Source organism: Chelonia mydas, chromosome 26, assembly GCF_015237465.2.
Source record: "Chelonia mydas isolate rCheMyd1 chromosome 26, rCheMyd1.pri.v2, whole genome shotgun sequence".
NCBI lineage: Eukaryota > Metazoa > Chordata > Testudines > Cheloniidae > Chelonia > Chelonia mydas.
Genome location: NC_057859.1, coordinates 10,163,050 through 10,179,344, shown reverse-complemented (window position 1 = coordinate 10,179,344; position 16,295 = coordinate 10,163,050). Strand labels below are relative to the sequence as shown.

At 40.7% G+C, this 16,295-nt stretch overlaps 1 protein-coding gene across 8 annotated transcripts in view; it reads left to right on the top strand.

The window, feature by feature from the left end:
* The window catches only part of SLC23A2 (solute carrier family 23 member 2), a 128,867-nt gene that overhangs the window by 67,711 nt on the left and 44,861 nt on the right, over positions 1–16,295 (top strand). For all 8 annotated transcript variants that reach the window (XM_037886498.2, XM_037886496.2, XM_043536163.1 and 5 more), the window contains 2 exons: positions 2,294–2,392; positions 14,211–14,327. In XM_037886498.2, the coding sequence (XP_037742426.1) occupies positions 2,294–2,392; positions 14,211–14,327 (216 nt within the window). The remainder of the gene's footprint in view (positions 1–2,293; positions 2,393–14,210; positions 14,328–16,295) is intronic.

The window sequence follows — 16,295 nt, the reverse complement described above, 5'->3', positions numbered from 1 at the left end:
TGTCCCAGAAGGTGTACAACTAGTAGAAAATGGAGGTAAAATTTATACCAGGCAAACTAATGTCTTCTCAATTTTGATAGAGGAAAAAGAGAATAACGTATTAAATCACTGTCCGCATTTGAACTTGTGTTGTATTTTTAAGGATGGGTTTTGGCTGTTACTCTGAAACCTGCTTTCAGGATGAGTCTTGTATCCAAGGCGTGATGGATAAGAAGAACCCCAAAATCTGTCTTTCCTAATTTTGACCTGAGAATTTTCTGTTACTCCATATTAAATGCAATCTAAAAGCATAGAGCAGCAGATGATTAGCTTTTACTCTCTGGAGGAAAGAACAAATATAAAGGTTTCAGAGTAACAGCCGTGTTAGTCTGTATTCGTAAAAAGAAAAGGAGTACTTGTGGCACCTTAGAGACTAACCAGTTTATTTGAGCATGAGCTTTCGTGAGCTACAGCTCACTTCATCGGATGCATAGCATATCGTGGAAGTTTCTACGATATGCTATGCATCCGATGAAGTGAGCTGTAGCTCACGAAAGCTCATGCTCAAATAAACTGGTTAGTCTCTAAGGTGCCACAAGTACTCCTTTTCTTTTTAACAAATATAAAATGAATCAACTGATAAGTGAAGGTCTTTCAGAAATGAGAAGAAAGCGGGGAGAGAGGCATGGTCAATCAAAGGGAGCCCTTCTCTGCAAAATATGTACATAGATAAGCAAATAAATTATGGGGCTATAATTCCTCGATGTTATAGTGCTGACACAGATGGCAAGAGTGACTCAGAGAGCAATTTATGCTTGTTCTAGAAGTATTGCTGTTACCTTTCTCCCACTTCCTTGTGTTACTCATTCCTCTCTCCTCCTCCTTCTGTAGTCGTTGTTCACTGCCTGAATGGCTTTAACTTACTGCTCTTGTGGCCTTAACAGGTTTATTTTCTAATTTGCGGATGTGACTTCACGCCCATGCACTGGGTCAGTCTTTGCGGGGGGGCGGGTGTTTTTATGGGGGGCTGATTGTGGAACTGAAAACGGCAATTCGTGTTGTGTATAGTGTATTCCAGGATATAAAGAAAGATGGTGGTAAGGATCAGAATCTCAATTGATTATAATACACAATTAAGCATATTCTTATGTTAAATGCCTTTTAAAAAGACCAGTGATCCACATTATTTAGATAATTGGTATTTATCTCATGGTCCAAAGTCAGAAATTACATAATAGACTGGAATACTTTGCATCACAAGTGATTTATTACAGGCACTTAGGAGGGGAGTACTCTGGGAGAAAAGGCAAATTAAAAAATGCTTAGCATTTGCTTTGACACTGTCAAATATGCAATCAAATAAGATGTGTGGAGTTAAGAAAAACTCATGACATGGATTTCATGGTGTTGTATTAAAATACTTCAGTAATGAAAGTATATCTAATTTCCAGAGAATTACTATGCTCATGCTGAAAGAATTTGAGAACTTGACAGAATCTTCCCCTTTCCCTTACTTGGGAAACAAGGTGAAGATTAAAGCCAGAAATTCCCCATTTTCAGCTAAGTGCCATTAAAGACACAAGCAAAAGACACAGTTGTTGATTCATTATCGCAAACCATGCTCTTGTTTAGTAAAGAAAAGACTTGAATACTGTGGTGCGTTTAATCGATGATACATATATAGTTTTAAAATATCTTCTCAGCAAGATGTCTGGAAATGTGACCTTTACTTTATAAACTGCTATAGACTATGGCAGTGGCTCTCAATCTTTCCAGGGTACTGTACCCCTTTCAGGACTCGGAGTCTGATTTGTCTTGCATACCCCCAAGTTTCACCTCACTTAAAAACTACTTGCTTACAAAATCAGACATAAAAATTACAAAAGTGTCACGGCACACTATTACTGAAAAATTGTTTGCTTTCTCATTTTTACCATATAATTCTAAAATAAATGAATTTGAATAAATCAATCAGAGCATAATATATAGAGCAATATAAACAAGTCATTGTCTGTATGAAATTTTAGTTTGTACTGAGTTTGCGAGTGCTTTTTTATGTAGCCTGTTGTAAAACTAGGCAACTATCTAGATGAGTTGATGTACTTCCTGGAAGACCTCTGTGTACCCCTGGTTGAGAACCACTGGAATACGGCCACAAGAACAACTTGAATATATTCTTAAGGAGCTACAGTGAAAAATTTTCTTGTTACATACTTTTTATTCAGAATGTCTGTTAGTGATAGTTGACCTCAAATAGGGTCACATAAGCTGTACAGTTACGTAAGTTACAATACTGTATGTGGATTTTTTGTAGGTTGTCATAAGTGGTGGAGCGACATCGAGTGGTGATCAGGACACAGAGGACACCGAGCTGATGGCGATCTATACCACAGAAAATGGCATAGCAGAAAAGGTATAATGTTTTGTTAAATGTTTTATAAAACTCATGTTAATATAAAATAACTTACTCTTGCTTCATCCTAGGGCCTGGACATTCTTTCTAATTAATTTCAGTTCACTGTCTACCTTCTGTACTTCTACAAAATACACTGATTTGCAGCCCCAATTCTTGGTTCACTGGGGTATTTGCCTTCCTTATGACTGCAGGGTCAGGTCCTTGACTATGGAGCTCAAGGAGTGACACAGCAATTAGGTTAGGGGGTTAAAGCGCATAATTTCTTTAATTCTTAATATGCTGCTTTTTTGCCTTTCTGAACTCCAGCTGGCCTTTTACACATCCTCATATGCTGCCAGACTCTGTCGAAATTGCTTCTGTTGAAGACGTCTAGAAGGATTAAAATGTATCAACTTAAGGCTAGTCTACGCTGGCAATGCTAAAGCGCTGACGCAGTGATGCTTTAATGTGGATTGTGTGGTTGTGGCAGAGCGCTGGGGGAGAGCTCTCCCAGCGCTCTGAAAAAGCCACCTCCATGAGGGGCGTAGCTACACCCCCAGCGCTGAGGCACTGTCGACACTGACAGGCTACAGGGCTGAAATCTGCAGCACTCGGGGGTGTTTTTTCACACCCCTGAGCAAGAAAGTTGCAGCGCTGTAAAGTGCCAGTGTAGACAAGCCCTTAAAGGAAAGAACAAAGGACCACGGGCTCAACCCCTCTGTAAATCCCAGTTCAGTGAGCTCCTATGTGTCAGGAGATTGCAAGATGTCCTCCTCCCACCATTAGTCTACACAGCAGCCTCATAACTATTCTGTGGTTGCTACCATAGCCTCGAGACTGTTTCCGTGTCCCATATGCTCCTCCTCTCTGATGTTCATTTTGGCTAGTGAACTGCTACGGTTAGTCCCTTCCCAAAGTGGTTCTCTGCAGCAACATAGATTTCTATCTCCTTTTAGATCTCTCTCTCTAAAGCCAACTTTCTGCAAACAAAACCCAGCCAATTCCAATGCATTTAGATCCCCCCCAGTAGCCCTCTATAATTTTGATCAGATGGGTAGTTTTAATCTTAAAGTGTCCATAATAACAATTTCTAAATATTGATTCAATCACTCTGACACTGAAGTTTTCAACAAGAACTTTCTCACTTCCCTTTTAGAAGGCAGAATTAATGAGAATTGCAGAAAAAAAGCCTGCCAGCAGGTGTTCCAACATTAAGACTTTGGTGATTTGTGACCTTTGTCTTGTTTGTCACATACTCAAGTTTCTAATCCTTCTGAATATGAGGACATTTTTTTTGTTCTGAAAGCATTGTGAACAAAGTTCATGTCATTAGTACACCCATAAGTATTCTCCTTGGATATTGCTAGTGGCTTAATAACTATTCAAAGAAACTCTTAAGGCAATTGGGCCTAAAATTAAACCAGTCAGCTTGGTTTTGATTTTGTAGCATTTATCATAGAATCATACAACTGGAGGAGACCTCGAGTGGTCATCTAATTCAGTCGCCTGCACTCAAGGCAGGACGAAGTATTATCATTCTAGACCATCCCTGACAGGTGTTTGTCCACCCTGCTCTTAAAAATCCCCAATGATGGAGATTCCACAACCTCCCAAGGCAATTTACTCCAGTGCTGAAGCACCCTGACAGTTAGGTTTTTCCTAATGTCCAACCTAAACCGCCTTTGCTGCAATTTAAGCCGATTGCTTCTTGTCCTATTCTCGGAGGTTAAGAAAAACAGTTTTTCCCACAGCTTTTCTCCCTCCTCCTTGTAACAGCCTTTTATGTACTTGAAAACTGTGATCATGTTGTGATGGGATGGATCACAGAAACCCCCTTGGGAGCTGCCACCTGATGTGCCAGCACTACTTCTGCTCCTACTTTCCTGCTTTGTCAGCTTAGGACTTCAGTCCCCTGCCTGGTTTGAGCCAGATCCGCTAGTCTGCTGCAAACCCAGACCCAGGTCTGAACCATGTCCCCTAACAGCTGTAGGCTTAACTGAAAGCAGCTTACGGAAGTGTGCCTGTCTTTAACACTCAGATGCCCAACTCCCAATGGGGTCCAAACCCTAAATAAATCCGTTTTACCCTGTATAAAGCTTATACAAGGTAAACTCATAAATTGTTCGCCCTCTGTAATACTGATAGAGAGATATGCACAGCTGTTTGCCCCTCCCCCCCAAATATTAATACATACTCTGGGTTAATGAATAAGTAAAAAGTGATTTTATTAAATACAGAAAGTAGGATTTAAGTGGTTCCAAGTAGTAACAGACAGAACAAAGTGAATTACCAAGCAAAACAAAATAAAACGTGCAAATCTATGCTAATACCGTAAGAAGCTGAATACAGATAAAATCTCACCCTTAGAGATGTTTCAGTAAATTTCTCTCACAGACTGGAAGCCTTCCTAGTCTGGGCACAATTCTTTCCCCTGGTACAGCTCTTGTTCCAGCTCAGGTGATAGCTCGGGGATTTCTCATGATGGCTCCCTCCTTGTTCTGTTCCACCCACTTATATATCTCTTCCATAACGCGGGAATCCTTTGTCCCTCTGGGTTCCCACCCCTCCTTCTCAGTGGAAAAGCACCAGGTTAAAGATGGATTCCAGTTCAGGTGACATGATCACATGCCCTGTGAGACCCCGAAGCCTTCATTCCTCCCAGCCTGACTCACAGGAAGGCCTGCCTGCAACCAGAGCCATCCACAGTCAATTGTCTTGGTTGATGGGAGCCATCAAGATTCCAAACCGCCATTAATGGCCCACACTTCGGATAACTACAATAGGCCCTCATTAGAGTTATATTTCATATTTCTAGTTTCAGATACAAGAGTGATACATTTGTACAAATGGGATGACCACACTCACTAGATTATAAGCTTTGTAATGATACCTTACAAGAGACCTTTTGCATGAAGCATATTTTAGTTACATTATATTCACACTTATACTTTTATAAAATCATATGGAGTGCGTCACACATGTCCCTTCTGTCTTCTCTTCTCCAGACCAAAAAAATCCAATTTTTTCAATCTTCCCTCATAGGTCATGTGTTCTAGACCTTTAATCATTTTTGTTGCTCTTCTCTGAACTTTCTCCAATTTGTCCACATCTTTCCGGAAGCGCGGCGCCCAGAACTGGATACAATACTTCAGTTGAGGCCTAATCAGCGCGGAGTAGAGCAGAAGAATTACTTCTCGTGTCTTGCTTACAACACTCGTGCTAATACATCCCAGAATGACGTTTGCTTTTTTTGTAACAGCGTTACTGTTGACTCATATTTAGCTTGTGATCCACTATAACTCGCAGTCTCTTTCCGCAGTACTCCTTCCAAGGCAGTCATTTCCCATTTTGTATGTGTGCAACTGATTGTTCCTTCCTAAGTGGACTACTTTGCGTTTGTCCTTATTGAATTTCATCCTATTTACTTCAGACAATATCTCCAGTTTGTGCAGATCATTTTGAATTTTAATCCTATCCTCCAAAGCACTTGCAACCCCTCCCAGCTTGGTATCGTCCGCAAACTTTATAAGTGTACTCTCTCTGACACTATCTAAATCCTTGATGAAGATATTGAACAGAACCGGACCCAGAACCGATCCCTGCGGGACCCCACTCGTTATGCCCTTCCAGCTTGAGTGTGAACCACTGATAACTACTCTCTGGGAGTGATTTTCCAACCAGTTATGCACCCACCTTATAGTAGCTCTATCTAGGTCGTATCGACATTGCAAGAGAACACAGATAGAGAAAGAGCTAATAAGGCAGGGCAATGATGCAAACAGGCAGAATATGCAAGAATGTAAAAGAATCTTAGCTTTTCTGGTGTGTAGGCAGTAAGATGCTTGTATATCGGTCTGCATGGGCAAAAACAAGTGTTTCAGCTGAGTTAGCTCTTTTGAGTTAGGCCTTATCTAAACAAGAATGTTGCCCCAGTATAACTTAAATGTTAAACCGATTTAAGTTAAAACAGTGGAAACCCGTGTGGACACACTTCTGATTAAGAATAGTTTATTTTGGTTAGCTTTAACACCTTTCTAATCAACTTAAATTAAAATTGAAATCAACTTGGTTTATCCAATTTACAGTGGCCACACATGGCCTTTGGTTCCAGTTTAACTAAGGGCCAAGTTGCATCTGTCAAGGGTGTGAAAAATCCACCCCCTGAGAGATGTAGCTATAAGAACCTTATCCCTGGTTTAGACAGTGCTAAATTGACGGAAGAATTCTTCTGTCAACCTCGCGACTGTCTCCCATGGAAGGGGATTACCTATGCCACAGAGAAGTGGTGCAGCTGGGTTGCTCCAGTCTTTACAGTGTAGGCATACCCCAAAGCTGGTTAATATCCCACCTTTAATTGAAATGGGTGACGCTTTCTCATCGTGAGGAAGCCATAGGTTAACTCAACTGAAAACCCCTCAGTGCTCACATAAGCGTAGTTGAATGCCTTAAAGATTGTCAGCACAAGCGCAACACGGCCATCTCAAAGAATCTTAAAGGTGATAAACTATACCTATGTGGGTATTGAGGGCGGATTTAAGTCGAATTAATCTGATTAGATTAGAAAGGCACATCTTTTTTTGCCGTGTAGACAGATCCTCTGACATAGCTGCTGGTTCGCAAGAATGGACCAGTCCGAGCAAGAAGAGGTGATGCCTTTGGAGTAGTCTAGTGTCACTTACATGCATCCGTTCTGGGTTATCAGGGTGTGTTGAGAGTTGGGGTTTCATCTGTTGCGTTAAACTGCTTTTAGATTTTTTTTTTTTTTGGTAACGGTGGGGACAGATTTTCTTTTTTCTTATTCTTTTTTTAAATGTCATGTGCTCTCATGCTATGTCAAATACATGGCATATGCCTGTCCATGTCATGCCCGAAACCTTTCAAAAACAGGCAGACGTGAACTGATAAGTGTTCATCATTTCTGCCTTCCAATAAGAAGGTGCACACCACACGATGCGATGCCCATGGGGTCATCACAGAAGAAGACAGTCAGCTGATCATCCTGGACACACCTGGCCTCATCAGCCCCATGAAAGCCAAAAGGCATAATCTGGAAAAAATCCCTGATACATGATCCATGGGACAGCAAGAAACATGCAAACTTAGGTGGATCTGCTGAAGAGAAAGGCCCTTCTGCTGGACCTGGTCACTGAGCTCACAGAAGGAGTCGTAAATGGAAAGAAACAGAAAGTGTCTGTTTCTTCCTCCTTCAGAATTAGCTCTTTACCTTTTACAATGCAATTTTGTTTTATTGCTGATGGTTACCTTGAATTCGGGGCTGGGTAAACTCTGCTAATTGCTCTGTTAGCTTGCCACTATTGTATTGCTAAAATCATGTAGAATTTGGGGCCTGGTTCAAGGTGGGGCTCTTTTTAATCAACTTTTTAAAAAATCTGACAAAATAGCCACTACTAGACACAGCACCTTTTTGGTGCAAGTAGTAAATTGTGGGGTGTTTTTTTTTTTTTTTGTTTTTTCCCCTCACACTTGACCTTTATAAGAGTTGCTTTGCTGTTGCAACTCCTTTTGATTTCTGCACCTCTCTGGATTGGGCCTATGAATTTTGAAGTCAGCTTCAACGAGACGGTTCTGTGGCACTCCATGCACTGCTTTTGTCCAAGTCTTTGTGCACATTTTACTTACTCGCAGTCTTTGCAGATTTTCTAATCTGTCATCTTTATCGTCCGATTTTCCTTTTGAGAAATCTGTATTTCTAATAGGGATGAAATAGAGCTTTCCTTTTTTGACTGGTGGAAAATATTTCATAAAAAGCCTTGAATTGGGATAGCACAGGAAGCTGCTTGCTCTATTACAGTAAAAACATAATAGATTAGGTGGTGGCAAACATGAGCTATGTCCCTTTCCCTTCTTTAATGAGAAGGGCGACACAAAGCTATCTGTAGGCTGTCATGTCGCATCCCTTGAAACTGGTTCACTGTTTATGGGGGAGATTTTCAAAGGCACAAAGGGGAGTTAGGAACCCAAGTCCCTGTGACTTTCAGTGAGAGTTGGGTGCATAACTGTCGTTTGTGCCTTTGAAAATCTCTCCTTAAACCTGGCTGCAGGGCTATCTGAAAGAATTAAGGATCTCTTAATCCTAGAGGGTAGAGTAGGGGAGGGCTTTAATCTATTCCATCAGCCTTATTCATGTTGGTAGATAGAACTATTAGTGTCAGTAGTCATTATGGGATTACTCTTCAGTCGTGTTGTATACCTGTTAAACAAGTGGGCTTTCTATATTGAAACAAACGTTGACTTTCACAGATTTTGTGAAACTAAAGAATCTTGATTACTGTATTTCCCCTAGTACTGTTGGTGTTAAGCCATATAAGTGACATCTTTGTGATGAGTGTTAGTACACCAAGGACTGGAGAGCTTCTTTAAGGAAAACCTTATTTGGGGCTTGAACCCCAAATGCCATTAGACCTTTGACTGTGAGAAGCTGGGACTGGATGATGGGGGATAGATTGCTCGATAATTGCCATGTTCTGATCATTCTCTCTGAAGCATCTGGTACAGGATATTGGCCTCATTGGACTATTGGTCTGACCCATTATGGCCTTTCTTATGTTCTTATAACTTTCCCTTTTGTAATCTAGACTCTGTAGCCTGAAATGTTTCAAGCGAAACTGTACAGAATAGTATCGGAGGAGTAGCTGTGTGTATCCACAAAAACAAAAAGGAGTCTGGTGGCACCTTACAGTGGAACAGATTTATTTGGACATAAGCTTTGGTGGGTAAAAAACCACTTCTTCAGATGCATGGGATATGGAATATCCCATGCATCTGGAATATATGGAAAAGTTATTGTTCTGGTGACCAAATTACCAGAACTTTTAAAAATGACTGTTAAAAATATCTGACTTGAAGGTAGCTTTAGTTATAATTATATATTTATATTAGGTTTTGATCGCGACCTTTAGAATCCAGTTCTGCTATTCATCTTTAAAATTTAGACTAAAAATAGGCAATGTTAAAACAGGCATCAGTGTCTTAATTCATTGTCAATGTGTTTTGCTTTGAAATGATCTAAAATCACACACTTTATGGAAAGGTGTTTGTTAAACCACAGGGACATAAATGAGATTTTGAGAAGAGCTGCGTAGATTCTTTTCTTTATTAATATTTAGTTAGTTCCTTAACTATCTCAAAGTCTTTAGAAAATCTAAGAGGTTTTTAGCCATAACTTTGGAAGGCTAATAATATACCAGCATAATTTTGGATTATATTGTGTTTAACAAGAACATTAGATAAATATCTGAAACAAAGTCCACAATATATCGAATTGTCTAGATGCAGAAAACCTTTTATCCTAGAGTCCAACTGCGAACACTAAGCTTACTCAGAGAGGCATAAATCATGATTATTTCTGTTTCTATTGCCACCTTTGTCATATAATATTTTAGCTGGCAAAACTCCAGTTTTCATTACGGTACTGCAAAGATTAACTTTTTGGCAACTGGTGACTTGTAAATTTTATCTGATGCTAGTATTGCACCCTGGGGATTGGGTCACATCAAAGCAAAGACACCTTAATATGCAAAATTTATTACGGTAAAACCACCATAGTAGGTTGGTCTTCAGATTTGAAAGCATGCATTTGCTGACTAATTTTTTGGCCTAAATGGTATTTCTATCTGTTCTCCACTGATTTCTTGTTAACTCCTTAACTCCTCATCCAGTTCTAGGACAATTTAGCCATCTACATGCCAGTGTAACTCAGATTACATTACATGGAAGGAAAACATCCATTCATTGCTTCGACTCAGTTCTGGGTACTTCTTTTTCTGTCTCTCTCTTTTTTTAAACTGTGCGTGAACAGGATTGTAAATAGTGCACGATATAATTTTCCCTATATAGATAGTGAACTTGATCAGCTAAACCTGCTTGATTTAGGAACTTGTTAGAGGTGAAAGGAGAGGGCTTTATCCATTAGTCATCTAGTGTGGGAGATAATGGTTGACGCTGTAATTTCCTTTATGTAAACATATCTCTTCTGTTTATCAATCACCCCTAACAACAGTATCAGTATCAATTATGTTTCTTTTTTTGTTCTCTTCCTCATAAAATATCACTCATCAAAGACCACACAAGGCTTAAACCAAAAAGTTCAAAGTGAAGATGACTAAAATTTGTATAATCTGTGGCGAGTAAATATGCACGCTAACACGTATCCGTCTGTAGACTACGAATGCTAAATTATCTGACACCTGTTAGTCCCAGTATTAGACCTGCTAGCCAGGATGAAAATAGCTGCACTGCCCTATGGCTCCAATTTAGAAAAATAAACACGTGTGCACTGCTTATTGCACAATTGATTTAATTGTAAAGTGGTGTCAGTTAGCTCATCATATAACACTTTAAAAAATGTCTCTTGCATTTTTGTCTTCTGGCTTCTCTCCACTTCTTTATTTTTTTCCCTTTATTAGGTCACAGTGTAAGTCTGTCAATTTAGTTTTGGTGCCTTTCTCCCCTTCCATTATTTTCCTTTTGCTTTGTTCCCTTACTCTGTGTAATTTCTCTCTCTCTCTCTCTCTCTCTCTCTCACTCTCTCTCTCACTCTCTCTCTCACTCACTCACTCAAAATATATATTTCTATATCGGTCCCACTTCCCTAGCCCCACTAAAAAACCTTTCAGTAACCTGTTTGTTTTCCAATCTATTCCATCACGCAAATCCACAAATTTGGTCACACACTCACCCCCATCAAATGCCTCATGTCACGTTCCAGGGTGCAGTCCAGACCAGTGAGGGGTTGTCACCACTTGCCCTGCAACTTTGGGTGCCTCACAATGTTTTGATGATGAAGCCCCCAAACTGGGCTGCTCACAAACAGCCTTCTTGCATACAGGTCACACCCAAAGGGCTGGACAGTGCAGAACACAATATTTTGGAAAAATACAGACCTGGGAGTGTGGTGGGGTTATCCTGCAAGTATAGTATCTGAGGATGGTGGAAGCCAGAGTGTGGTTGGTGTGTAGCTGACAGACTGCTGGGCTCAGAGTTGCTGGATGTGTGTTTGCATTTTTTCGATTTCTAAATGTATTTTCAGGTTTTTAATCTCTTTTGTTGGAGATGGGTGGGTTGTAAACTTGTGTCTGGGTGGGGAATGGCCAGGTAGGACAGTGGGCCAATAAATAACGCTTTTATCTCCAGGCTGTGACTACACTAAGCTTTCTTTGAAAATTTCCCGCCATCACTGTAGAACTGGTGCAATATCACCAGTCCTGTGAAGAACAGGGGGGAGTGTTTCAGGGTAGTAAGGTGCTAATGCAGCTGTGGACAGTTATTGGAAGCTCTTCAGCATAGCTGCAGACCAAGAGAAGAGGCCAGCGGGGGGCAAGGACCAATGAAGGCACATCGGCATCCCCAAATTATGGCCTGGAGTTTGCATGAAATCTGGTACCTAATGTTGAGGCATTCTGAACATGTGTGAAGGCCAAAATGTCACTTGAGCCCACTGTGTCATAGGCAACTTGTCAAGGTCAGGCCACTCAGGCTTTGGAAGGACTTGACCTTGGAAAGTTACCCATGACTTTGGCGTGTTGAGGTGTTCTGTTGGATGATGGGGCAAGTGAGAATTTTGCCTTCAGGAGTGTAGGGCAACTGTCCATCCTGTTTAATTTGTGCTCCTAGATGGATGGCTTCACCAAAACAACTCTGGCATTGTTCACAAGGAAACGGTTTGTCTCTGTTGGTATTAGGCTTAGCTTGTATTTAACAGGGTGGCGGTGTTTCCCTCTTGACCCTTTTTAGTCAGTATGTTGATGACTTAGTCAAAAAATTAATTAAAATACAAAATCCCCTTTGATAAACAATCCTCAGCAAGTACATATGCTAATCTCAGAGCAAAAGGAAGGGTGAAGAGAAATGTATACAGGCACAGAAACACTGTTAAGAAGTTGAACAGAACTTTATTGCAACGAGACTGAAACCATCACAGAAATTTCTCTTGAAGTATACTTAAATTCCCAGGAGAGGGCTCTTCTTTTCCGACAGACTGTCAGTCTCGATTTTGTCCTTAGCCCTCTTTAGATTGGGCTCTTATGGTTGTCCAGCTGTGTAACCTAATGAAGAGGAAAAGTCCCCATGTCACACAAGGTGCCATCGGGTCTCCCCACATTTTCACTAACCTCTGCATCTCCCTCTCTTCCCCCCCACACCCTCCCAGGGCCAGCTTTCCTTTCCCTACTGATGCTCTTCACTCAGCTTCGTCTTCACTGACACAAAGCAAAACATGCTGTAGTTACCTTGCTGTATAATCCTGAGTGAAGACAGAGGCACTTAGTGTCTACCATGAGAGTGGCTAGGTGAGATCAGTGCTATGTACCTCCTCCCCCTGGTTAACCTCACCTAATTTACCTCTCATGAAAATAAATTGCTTTTTCTCCTCTCTGTTTTTAGCTATCCTTTGGTTAAAGCATACCCTTAGTGCTGCCGCTGGTCTGGCAGACGGGAGCCACGTTGAACAGCTTCCCCTCAGTGATCATTTAGGAGCTATCCCTCCCATTTCAACCATTCCTTCAACCCAACATGGAATTTAACATTTTGAGTAAGCTTCTAGGATACGAATATCGCTGTACTCCGCACAGAAAAATCTCAATGTCCTCATTCTTCCTCAGCCCCCTGTGTAACTTATCTGAGTATGGATGTGTAGCCCAGGCAGTTGTTTGTTTTGCTAACAAAATCAGTGCTGTGTGAAAAGGAAATGTCATGGGTCAGTTGATTTCCATGACGCTTTGGACAATAAACTAAATTTGGGTCATGTAGGAATTCTACTTGGATTTATCTCAGTAAAGGGAAGGGGAGTCTGGTAAATTATCAGTTTTGCGGTAAGGCTTCTTCATGTGAATTTGTTCAGTGTGGATTAGGCCAGAACAGTAGTTACATAAGTTATGATTCAGGGTTTAAAATGATAAAATCAAATCCTCCCTCCTGCTCAAATGTTCTTGGCACTAAAAGACATGTAGGTATTTTGATCTCAGAGTTTTAATTCCCCAGTTTTGAAATGAAGCCATTAAAATTGTATTTAAAATATTTTGCTGTAGAAAATAGGATAATGATTCTGAAATTATTGCAGACTATCTAAGGAGGCTGGAAGGTACTACCCTACATGTAGCTGCCTTTCCAGTTATCTGCATGCTCTCTCCTAATTAGGATGTATTAATGTGTATAGGCCAAATTCAGATCTTGTTTACACTTGGTAAATCCACAGTAACTCAGTTTGTCTGTATTAAAGATGCTCTGGATTTACCTAATGTAGCCACATCAACATGTTTTCCTACATGCTTCAGTGTGCAGCAGCAACCCCATAGGGTTTGCTATGTCGCTAAAAATGATTGCGCATGACTAAAATAAGTAAGAGGCCATCTTAGAATGAAATCACAATAGTTGAAACGTTGTTGCCCTCAGTTTAGATCTCTTATGCAAGGATAGCCATTTTGCTTTTGAAATATCCATTGTAGAATGTTCTGCTCCTTAACTCTTTTTTTTCTCATTCTCCTTCTTTGTGTAAACCAATCAGTCATGATAATCCCCGTTTAGTTTGGCATAATCTGCTGCCAAAGTGGTTATATCACAAATGGAGGATTATGCTTTGTTTGTGTGAATAGGCAGGGGATGGGTTATGAAAGAGAATCTTTTTATGCATGCTCACTAGTTACAGTTGGGGATAGCGGTTGATCATCTCAAAGGTTAAAGCTTTAATATGCACCGATGTGGCTTTGGAATAATAGAACCCCGTCCTCTTCAAGAGTCCCTTAGAAGTCTAACATTCCAAATTCAGTTATTCTTCCGTAACATTAAACTGCTGTTGGCTTTTCCTCTTTTAATTTAACAGAGTTCTCTGGCAGAGACACTGGACAGCAGTGGAAGTTTAGATGCGCAGAGAGCTGACATGATTTACACAATTGAGGATGTTCCTCCCTGGTACCTCTGCATATTCTTGGGGTTACAGGTACATTTCAAAACGCATATTTCTGAAGAAATCCATTTTTTTGTTTATAATCTTTAAAAATGCTGAACATTTTCTTATATAGTACATAATGGTACGTGATACAGATATTCAGCAATGTTAGTGACTTGCCTTCTGCTTTGAGTCCATTTGATTACTTATTGAAGTGGTTTGGGAGGCTGGAAGCCCACTCTGGCAACAGAGTTATGTGTATTGTGAATGAAGCAGAACGGATGGAAAGTACTACTGGGGAGGAGTTTTAAAACAGCTGGAAGCTTATAAAAGTCTTATCTATTTGTTATGCTTCCCTACTTTCATATCTGTACTAATTTTCTTCTCCAGCATTCCTAGGTCTTTTTTGCAAAAAAACCTATCGTGGCAAGATAGCCTTCCTGCAAAATGTCTCCTTCCCTTCACCACCACCTCACTAGAATTCACCCATGGACAATGAGCTATAATGTTGCTTGCTAGCTGTTGCATTTCAGGAATTACTGGAGACTCGCTTCACAAATAACCATTAGGGCTGCTGCCTAACAAAGTGTTCCTTAATTCAACTAAAAATTAAAATTCCGTAACAACTTGTCACTCATGAATTCATGTGGGGATAATACAGGGGGATGGAAGATGGGAGAGATGCTGTGTTAATGTTCAGATCTTTCTCGGAGGTTCTGCTTTTAGGAGAGTTAGTTCTGGGAATGACTAGCACCAAGATGGCAGCATCCACTGTCTGGAAAGCTGGTTAATTATGAAAAAAACACCACCCCCTGCCTGCTGAGTTTCCTGTACTTTTCAGGCATTTGTACTTTGTGTTAGAGAGTTAGACTGTGTCTACACTAGGAGTGCTTCACTGGTATAGGAATATCAGTGTACCGTACCGGCAAAGTGCTTCGAGTGTGGGCACAACTAGACCGGCAAGGCTGTGCTTTGTACTGATATAATAACCCCACCCCCGGCCAACGAAACAACCTCGAGTGGTAAAAGCACAGTTTTGCTGATATAGCTCTGTCTAAACTACAGACTTCTGCCAGAACAGCTTTGTTGGTCATGCATCTCACTCTGCATCCTTGACCAATGCCAGCAGAAGTCTGTCGCGTAGACGTGGCCATAGTAGAACTTAACAGACAGCCAAGACAGCTGGATTCTAGTCGCTGTTTTGCTGTGAATGTGGACAAGGCCGTTCATCTCTCTCCCCCTCTCTAAAAAGGGGAATAAAATTACCCCAAAGGAGTGTTGAGACTTCATTAGTATTTGTAAAAATACTTGGAGATCCTCAAATAAATGACAACTCAGAAATCCAAAGTGGCTTATTTTTCTGCTTGCACTGATTCATCAGCCAGCACTGCAGGAATTTTCTTTTTCTTATGTAGTTGAACATACAGCTTTTTAATAATTTTTTTAAATCTACTTGGATTGGAGCAGAATAAATCTATGATTGGCTCGTCTCTAACATTCCAGAATTTATCCCCTATATAGTTTTCATACTGAAGTACTATTTAAATTCATGTCTTATCAGACAGTCTGTCATGTGATCCTCACATGAATTAATTTGGTGGATAGGAGAAATGCGGTGGACATAATATACCTGGACTTCAGCAAGGCTTTTGACACAGTCCCACAGGACACTCTGATAAGTCTGCTGGAGAAATGCTGGCTCAGCAGAACGACCATTCAGTGGATATACAACTGGTTAAACAACCGCAAGCTAAGAGTAACTATTAATGGAATGATGGGGGATTAGAGGGAGGTCTCAAGTGGGGTTCCACAGGGATCTGTTCTGGGTCTAGTGATGTTGAACATCTTTATTAATGACCTGGATGTAGGAATAGAGAGCATAATGATCAGATTTGCAGATAACACACAGCTGGGGGGGAGGAAGGGGAGAATAGCTGTTTGCAAATACTCAAAAGCACAGCTGCCAACTTTCACATGGTAAATACGCACCCCGACTTCCATAATAAGCCAAAAATCAAG